The 9675-nt window shown below is 52.5% G+C and overlaps 1 protein-coding gene across 1 annotated transcript; it reads right to left on the minus strand.

Moving 5' to 3' along the window:
* Positions 1-690: 690 nt before the first annotated feature.
* LOC116740370 (cardiotrophin-2-like) lies at positions 691-3886 on the minus strand (the record flags this gene model as incomplete). The annotated part of the gene is given in 3 exon segments (XM_032605961.1): positions 691-899; positions 901-1206; positions 3737-3886. Coding segments are annotated over 3 exon segments (609 nt in total), but the record flags the coding sequence as incomplete, so codon positions are not given.
* Between the last annotated feature and the right edge of the window lie 5789 nt (positions 3887-9675).

The following is a 9675-nucleotide window of genomic DNA, read 5'->3' on the forward strand; positions in this document are numbered from 1 at the left end:
TAAGGTCCTTGGGTTACAAACTGGTTCCCCCAGACATCCGCAAAAGCCACAGTATAAATAGGAGATTCATGAGAGCCCCAGGCCAGGGATGCCATCTCTCAGCCCAGAACAGGAAGTGGATGTGTCCTGAGCAGGAAACAGATGTGACACAAATCCTTAGTTTTTCAAGAATCGGACATCCATTGAATAAGAAGTGAAGCCCCTTAAGATGGGAAGTTGGAACAGTGGCCATAGTCGGAAAGGTAGACTAGGGGAGGAAATGAGCTCCAGCAAGAAGGGAGGCCTAGTTGCTCAGAAAGTCCATATCTTCATACAGGAAGTGAGGTAGACAGAGACAAGAAGGCAGCCCCTGGACCTCCCCGAAATTACAGGAGGGAGAAGGTCTCAGGGAGAGCCCAGGAAGGAGGCCAACTGTACTGCCCCGTAGAGTGGGAAGTGAAGCCGCTTCAAAGAGACACTTTTTTCCACCCAGGAGGCGAGCAACCAGTACCACTGGACTGGCAATCCATAAAATGATATCCATAGAGTCCCACCCAGATCTGGAAGGGAGGCCATAGGACCTAGGCAGGAAGGCCCAGGCAGTGGCGACTTGAGGCCTGGTTACCAGGAAATTTTCCCAAATACATGGTACACAAGCCCTGTCTCCTAGACAAGATGTGTCTCCTTTCTAGCCAAGAAGCAAGGCAGAAAAGAGTCCGTTGTGAAAGGGGAAGTATTGCAGCCTCTGACGGGAAGTTCCACCTCCTCTACCCAGGGTATTTGGCCTTGAGCAGAGCCAAGTCCCTCACAGCTCTGTCAGTCCAATGGCCACATTCCCAGGTTACTACATAACCTCGACATTTCCTCTTGAAGGCCGAGGCCCCGAAGGGGACAAGCCCGAGAGTGTCCTCTTCTGGGGGGGATAGGCAGGCCCAGGGCAGTCATGATGGCAGCCATGTTGCCCAGCAGGCCTTGGGCCCTGAGTGTTGCAGCCCCTAGCTGAACCAGAAGGATGGGACTGCCAGGGTTCAGGTCACTCTGGTCATCCCCCACGAGCTGGAGGTGCTGGGTCAAGGCCAGGAAGGCCCCCTGGGCACAGCTCAGACGCTCCCTATCATTCAGTGCATGCCAGGTCCTGAAGGAGACGGCGGCAGGAGCCAGGCTGCTGAGCTGGAGCTCTGGTGCTGAGAAGCCAGGATCACTAACGGGGCTGCCTTGGCCCTGGAGCTGCATGAGGGACAGAGACGGGAGTGAGGAGGCCAAAAGGCTGCCCTGGGTCTCCCCTGACTTCACATCTGCCTTCCATGAGACTGGCATCTTCCCAGCGGGAGATGACATTCCCTGCCTCTCAGGGAGTTGGTGAAATGTTCTAGCACAGAGCCCGGGCTCTGTTAGGTTCCAGTTTGGCCTCCCTCACATACAGGTTGTGCAACTTTGAATCACAGCTTCAGTAATTCCCATGTGGCACTATTATGGTGAAGATAAGTAATGTATTGGGCTGGCCAGAAAGTTAGTTCGGTTAATGAATACACTATTCAATAAAGTTCTTGGTGAAAATGAAAGATGTGTCTTTTCTTTTTTCTTTCTTTTTTTTTTTTTTGCAGTACACGGGCCTCTCACTGTTGTGGCCCAAAAGATGTGTCTTTTATTTTTACGCAAAACTGAACAAACTATGGGGCTTCCCTGGTGGTGCAGTGGTTGAGAGTCCACCTGCTGATGCAGGAGACACGGGTTCCTGCCCCGGTCCGGGAAGATCCCACATGCCGCGGAGCGGCTGGGCCCGTGAGCCATGGCCACTGAGCCTGCGCGTCCGGAGCCTGTGTTCCGCGACGCGAGAGGCCACAACAGTGAGAGGCCCGCGTACCGCAAAAACAAACAAACAAACAAACAAAAACAACTGAACGAACTAGTTGGCCAACGCAACGTATAAAGCACTTAGCACAGCATCTGGCATACAATAAGGGCGTTAATATTGTTCACGAACTATATATTTATATTAGAATCACGAACACTATGACTATGTTATTATTGCAATATTTTCAATATAAATATATTATTAACAATGTATAATAGTTACAGCCCTATTTCCTTTTTATTCACAGCATTTAGTGGTTTATGTTTGTTCATTTTATTATAATCATTAATAAATAATTCTTAATATTATTAAATTTAGCTGAGTGACTTCTCCATTAAAGTTCTCGCCTCCACAAACCTAGGTCCACAGAATTTTAATGCACACTGATAAATCCCCTAATTGATAGATCGTCTGGTCCTACATCCCCATCTTACAAGTGGGGAAACTGAGGCTCAGGTTGCCCAAAGCTACCCAGGGTTTGGTGGATATGAGACTAGAAACTAGATTAAGTAACTTCACATGGACCTAGAATATAACACAGCAGAAGAGTCACAAACCCCAGGGCCTCCAGGGGCCAGGCAGATCATGTCACTTGGGGAAGAGGGCAGGACTAAGAGGGGGGTGGGGGTGGCAGGAGGCCAATAGGATCCCTGTGCCTGTTTTTGACAGGTACTCATACACAGAATCTGAACAAGCATTGCATGGCCTAAACAAAACATCTGTGGGTCAGACCCAATCAGGAGGCTGCCAGTTTGAACTTCTAGACCTGAGATTTTATGACCTCAGGCAAATTATTCCCCCTCTCTAAAACTCAGTATTCCTTATCTGTAAAATGGGTTGTAAATCCACCTCTCGGAACTATTTGAGGAGTCAATAAGACAGTGAGGCTAAGGACTTCCCCAGTGGTGCAGTGGTTGAGAATCCGCCTGCCAGTGCTGGGAACGTGGGTTCAAGCCCTGGTCCGGGAAGATCCCACATGCCGTGGAGCAACTAAGCCCATGTGCCACAACTACTGAGCCCGCGTGCCACAACTACTGAAGCCCATGTGTCTAGAGCCCATGCTCCGCAGCAGGAGGAGCCACCTCAATGAGAAGCCTATGCACTGCAACGAAGAGTAGCCCCCGCTCGCTGCAACTAGAGAAAGCCTGCGTGCAGCAACGAAGACCCAACGCAGCCAAAAATAAATAAATAAATATTTAAAAAAGATAATGAGGCTAGACTTCCCAGCATGGCTTAGGCTCAAGCAAGCACGGGGCAGGCTTCCCTGGTGATGTAGTGGTTAAGAATCCACCTGCCAATGCAGGGAACATGGGCTCGAGCCCTGGTCCAGGAAGATCTCACATGCTGTGGAGCAACTAAGCCCGTGAGCCACAACTACTGAACCTGAGCTCTAGAGCCTGTACTCTGCAACAAGAGAAGCCACCGCAATGAGAAGCCCGCGCACCGCAACAGAGAGCAGCCCCCAATTGCCACAACTAGAGAAAGCCCGTGCACAGCAACGAAGACCCAACGCAGCCAAAAATAAATAAATAAATAAATCGAAAAAAAGAAAGCACGGGGCATGAGGTAGTTGTGGAAAGAATCATGATTCCCCTAAAGCCTTTCCCTCTATGTGCTTCCTTTGAATCTTCTAACAGTCCTGAGAGGTCAGCCAAGGCAGGATCACCAGCCCATTTGGCGGATGAGGAAGCTAAGACTGGGAGAGAAGGAATGACTTGCCCAAGGTCAGCCAGCCATCAGTGACAACGTTCCTGGGAGTATGTCTCTAGAAGGCAGAGTCCCTATACCCTTGGACCCGCGGAGGAGCCTTCCTCTGGCCTTGCTCTGCTTCCCCTACCCAGAGCTGGGCCGGGAGGGTGGCGCCCTTCTCCCCTCATTCCCTGCTGGTGCTGTATCACTCACATAAGTCTGCAGCAGTGTTGAAGTATTCTTCCGCATGTAGAGTGCCAGGCTGTAGGCTTGACTGATGGGCTCAGCTGGGGAGATGGGGGCTCCCAGACTGAGGGGTGGCAGCAGCAGGGCCAGCAGGCAGAGGGCGGCTGGCAGGAGAAATCAGAGGTCAGCACCTCGCCTGCCAATTCATTCATTCATCATAAGAGCTCCTCAAGTGGATACAGCCCTTGTGGCCTACAATGATCTTGTGTAACCAAGTCAGGGCAGAACCATCCTTTAAGCCCATTATTTCCAGCCCAGAATATCCCCCTGAACTCCAGACTCATGTGTTCAACTTCCCGCTTGACATATTCCCTTGGATATTAATAAGCTTCTCAAAGTCAAAATATCCAATGCTCAAAAAAAAAAAAAAAATCCAACGCTCAGCCCAAGATGCCCTCTTCCCCTTCCTCTCCCAGCCTTCCCCACTCAGGGAAGAGCACATCCATTCTCCCAGGTGCTCAGGTCAAAACCATGGGGTCCTTTTAGACACTTCATTCTCTCCTTCTTTTATGTTCAACCCAGAGTAAATCCTGTTGGCTCTGTCCTTAAAAGGTGGCCAAGAGGTCTGTTGTTGTTTTTTTTTCCGGCCAGACTGTGCAGCCTGCGGGATCTCAGTTTCCCAACCAGGGATCGAACCTGGGCTACGGAGTGAAAGCCTGAAACCCTAACTACTAGGCCACCAGGGAACTCCCTCGGTCTGTCTGTGTTTCTTTTTTTTTTTTTTTTTGTGGTACGCGGGCCTCTCACTGTTGTGGCCTCTCCCGCTGCGGAGCACAGGCTCCGGACGTGCAGGCTCAGTGGCCATGGCTCATGGGCCCAGCCACTCCGCGGCATGTGGGATCTTCCCAGACCGGGGCACGAACCCGTGTCCCCTGCATCGGCAGGCGGACTCTCAACCACTGCGCCACCAGGGAAGCCCTGTCTGTGTTTCTTGATCTGAGCACTTATGACAAGGATACCTTGACTTTGTGAAAATTCATTGAGCTGTATACTTAGGACTTGTGCACACTTCCCTGTACGTATTCGTTATTTTCAATAAAAAATTTTAAAAGATGAAAAGAAGTATCTAGAAGCGAGCTACCTCTCTCTCTGCTAGTGTCTCTGTCTCCACCCTTGCCTCCCTCCGCCACCCCGCAACTCTCCAACTCCAGCTAGATCCCTCCTCTGCCCAAACCTTCCCGTGGCTCCCACCTAACACAGTGAAAGCCAGAGTCCTCCGTGTGGGCTACAGGCCTGGCCCCTCTTTTCTGCAGCGCCCCGTGAAGGCTTTGCCTTGCTGGGTCCTGCCGTGAGCACCCCACAACCCTACCCAAGGCTGCTCCTTCTCGTCCTTCAGGCCTCAAGTCAAAAGCCCCTCTGTCTCCCTGATGTGTAGTCTTCAGAGACTTCTGCTGTTTACAGACCCCTCATTGATTTATTTGTCTACTTGCTTGTTGCTATCTCTCCCCCTGGAATGTTGGCTCCAGGAAAGAAGAAACCTCACCTGCTTCATTCACTGCTGGTTCCCCAGCACCTAGTGCAGAGCTTGATAAATATATATATATTTTTTAATAAATTTATTCATTTTATTTATTTATCTTTGGCTGTGTTGGATCTTCATTGCTACGCGTGGGCTTTTTCTCTAGTTGCGGCGAGTAGGGGGCTACTCTTCTTTGCAGTGTGCAGGTTTCTCATTGCGGTGGCTTCTCTTGTTGGGGAGCACGGGCTCTAGGCGTGTGGGCTTCAGTAGTTGTGGCACGCGGACTCAGTAGTTGTGGCTCGCGGGCTCTAGAGCGCAGGCTCAGTAGTTGTGGCGCACGGGCTCAGTTGCTCCGCGGCATGTGGGATCTTCCCAGACCAGGGCTCGAACCCGTGTCCCCTGCATTGGCAGGTGGATTCTTAACCACTGTGCCACCAAGGAAGCCCCCATAAATATTTTTTGAATGAATGGATGCTGCCGTGAACATCCTTATCCTAGCCTCTTGGGGAACTGCTGAAAGTGGAAATATCTGGACTGGAGGGTGTATTTATTTTAAATTTGAGTAAATCCTGCCAAATTGACTTCTCAAGGGTCGGGCCCAGTTGTCCCCACCAACTGTGTGAGGATCAGAGAGGAGGGCAATTCCCTCAGGTCACCAGCTATGATGGAGACGAGAGACAAACCAGGGTGGCCTCCTTGGCTTCCCTGTCTACATTCCTGAATTCCCAGAAATTCAGAACTTAAGGGAAGGCCTGAAGGTGAAGGCCCATTCATTCATTCATTCATTCAACAAACGTTTTGCCTGTTTCTTTACTGTTGTGTCCCCAAATGCTTAGAATACTACCTAGCGCCTAACAAGCACTTGGTAAATATTTCTTGAATGAATGAATGATGAATGAAGTCCTCTGTGTTTAAGGATTTGGAGGTTCGCAACAGATGTAAAATAGCCAGGCACCTGAGTCAGACGGGCCAGAGGGCCGGGCGGTACCCGCTCCCGTCCTGGCCTCGGGACCTTGGCGCCCTCCCTTACTCACACGGCAGATGATAGCTCATGCTCTCTCCTTGGCTCCTTCATCTCTGCAGTCTCCGGGTGGTTCTGGGGCATATTTCCTCCCGCCCTTCAGGTGGCTTTATACCTGGGGCTGAGCCCTAGGACCGCCCACGTGGGAAGGAAGGAGTCAGAAGCCCCGGGCACAGGGAATATGTAGGGAAGGGGACACTGAGGTGACACCCTCGTCCCCTACAGCCCCCAAACTCGACCTTAAACCCTGGTTGCTGGGAGAAAGGGGGCCAGGCGGGGAGGGGATTATCGGGGGGACAAAGGGGCTGCCCTGCTCCCTGCTGCTTTGCACGTCCAGGGATCCAGTTTCCTGTGAGGAGGAGGCCCCTGCTCCGCCCCACGGGGACCCAGGTATTGGGCCCTGGCTGCTGAGGAGTTTGGAAAAGGGACAGGAGGTTGACATGTCAGCAACGTCACCCACACGCAGGTGCACCTTTAGACACAGGAGCATGTGCACGTCTACACACGGGTTGGCAAGTGGGCACGCACCAGACATGTGCACACAGTTTCATATGTTTTTTCAGTCAAGGATGTATTGACCGCAACTGTGTGCTTGTCCCTGTTCCAGATGCTGGGATAGAGCAGGGAGCAAGCCAGACACAAATCCCTTCCCTCTGGAGCTGACACTCTAGTGGACATGCCTACACCCGTGTTAGACCACATACCCTGCCAGGGAGAGCCAGACACAGGACTGCGCACGCGTCCACACAGACGCCTATGAACACACAACCGTACCCAGACACCCCACCAGAGGCACATGCTTGGAGCAGACACATATACATATGGCGTGTACACGCACCATGGCCACGTGTATGCACACACACACACGTGTGCAGCTGGAGGTCAGGAGTCCTGAGATTTAGCCGTGTCTCAGCCTCTGCTATCCTGGGAGATCTTGGGTCAGTGGCTGCCCTCTTCCCAGGTAAAGCACACAGGGACACACAGACATATACCTGAGGCCCTCCCCTCCCCCACCCCACCCCCGCCCCGGGGAAGCCTTGTGGCAGAGAGGGAGGGCAGAGAGACAGGTCCGGGGTTCTGGTCCTTCTCCAGAGCTTTCCCAGTCTCTCCATGAAGGAGATTCACTTCTCAGCCTCTGTCTACCCGCCGAGTCAGAAGATGGTGGGTCAGACGCCCACCCTGCTTCCACCCAGTTTCAGGGCTGAAATACTGCTCTACCTTTCTCCCCCATTGGGGCTGGTGTGGAGGGAGAAGGTCCATATGCTTCCTGCTAAGGCAGGAGCTACATCTGTTCATTCATTCACCCATGTATACATTCAGTCAGCAGTTATCGATGGAGCCCCTGCTATATGCTGGCACCTGGGTGAATAATAAGGGGCACACAGTCCAGTGGTCCCCTGACAACGAACATGTGAACTCATAAACAAACAAAATTTCCTAAAGCTACAAGGTGCTGAGAGGAAGCCAAAACAGGTTGACGTGATTAGCTGGGGGTAAAGGAGACTTAGATAAGGAGCCTGAGGCCCAGAGAGGGGCAGCTACTTACCTGGAGTCACACAGCAAGACCAGGACAGATTCTAGACACCTGCCCCCCAGCTTGGGATTGGATCTGGGGTATCCCCAATCGGAACTGTGAGCTGAAGGAGGGAAGAGGTTGAGGGAAAGATGGGTTCTGAGGTGGGGGATCCTAAATTGTGTCTCTGAGCCTGAGGGCTGCCAAGGCCGCCAGGCAGGGCCTGTGCTGGGCAGGCGGTGATGTCAAGGGATTAGACTAGGCCCATTGAGTGGGTGCAGTGAGGCATGGGCCAGGCCAGGTAGTGGAGGAGGGAGGAGGGGAAGAGGGAGGCAGACACCCGATCTGGTGCTATGCACAGGTGGGCAGTGTACGTGGGGCCGAATTTCACCCCAGAGGGCAGGCTCACCCTCATCCAACCACCCCACACCTCCTATTCCTCTTGGGGACTTCACTTTCTCTCTCTCTGGACATCCAGGGCACCCAGGTGCCCTTCACAGCTGGAGGAATTGGCCCCCATCCCAGGCCCAGCTCCATTTGTCCAAGGCATTTGTCTTGGCAGATGTCATTAGCTCTGCCACCCTATCCTGCCCCACCTCCCAGCCCACGTGTCTCCATCTCTGTTTTGGTCTCACCAGAAGCTGATGCCTGGGAAATCCTAGCAAATTAAGAGTCAGGAGACTTGGGTGCAAATCCTCCCTTTGTCCATCACTAGCTTGGGCGAGTTACTTAAACTCACTGAGCTTTAGTTTGTTTCCTCATCTGGAAACTGGAAAAATCATTCCCACCTCCCAGGTTCTCACTGACTCAAGTGCCTTGACCCCTGCTATGAGGCCCCTCCCAGTCCCCTCAAGGGTTGCCCCAATGGTACATAATGCCTCCAACCAATGACAAAAGCCTCAATGCCCCACCATCCCATGCTTAGAGCCCAGTCCCCACCAGCCACACTAATGCTCCCAAGAGATCTGTCCCTTCCATCTGCCAGGACACTCAAGCATGACCCCAATGTCATCCAGCAGGTCCCATAGTGAGGCCCATTCAGAACACACGAACATGAACTCCAAGCCAGATCCTCACCCAGACCCCAATATTAGGCCCAACCCCATTCCCACCCCTAACTGCAAATCTTCACCCCCTACATCTCCAGGCAAAGAGAGAAGCAAGTGCAAAGGCCCTGAGGTTGGGAACATGCTTGGCAGGTTTCAGAAACAAGCATGGCTAGTAGACAGAGCAAAGAGATTGGTTGTTGTTGAGACATGAAACAATGGGGAAGAGCAAGGGTTGCCTTGTCCCGCCTTGCCACCCCCATACCTTTCCTTGACTCTCCAGTGCTCTCAGGATATAGTCCCAGCTCTGTAGCCTGGCCTTCAAGGCCGTTAATCCCCCAGTCCCTGTGCAGCCTTGCACCTCACTTCTTGCTTTTTCCCACTTTCTATGCCAGCCGCGTATCCTGCTTCTCACGCCTGCTCAGCACCAGCCCCTCCTGTCATTCCCCCTGTGTAGAAAGTACTCCTCCTTCACCTGACACAATCCTTCTCATATTTTAACCTTCAACTTTGGTTTCACCTCCTCTGGCAAGCTTTTGCTGTCTCCTCTGCCCCTTCAGAGCTCCCACTGCCCCCAAGCTCCACCCCCTGTCCACTTACTGACCACCCTGCATTGTCATTCTCAGTCTCCTCATTTCTCTATCTACATGACAGGAGGCGGGGTCATTTCCACAGCCCCAGCACCAGGCCACCCACAAGGAAGACACCTCCGTGAGTGATGGGTGAAGGAAGGCAGGAGCATACTGGTTCCAGCTGGGGGCTCTGCAAAGCCAGGCCAAGGAGTCTGATCTGCACCTGATCTCTGGGAATGCCATGTCAGTGCCTTGTCTTGATGGGGTGGCGGGCCAACTGGGCAGTGAGGGCACA

This window comes from Phocoena sinus, chromosome 15 (assembly GCF_008692025.1).
Source record: "Phocoena sinus isolate mPhoSin1 chromosome 15, mPhoSin1.pri, whole genome shotgun sequence".
In the NCBI taxonomy this organism is placed as follows: Eukaryota; Metazoa; Chordata; class Mammalia; order Artiodactyla; family Phocoenidae; genus Phocoena; species Phocoena sinus.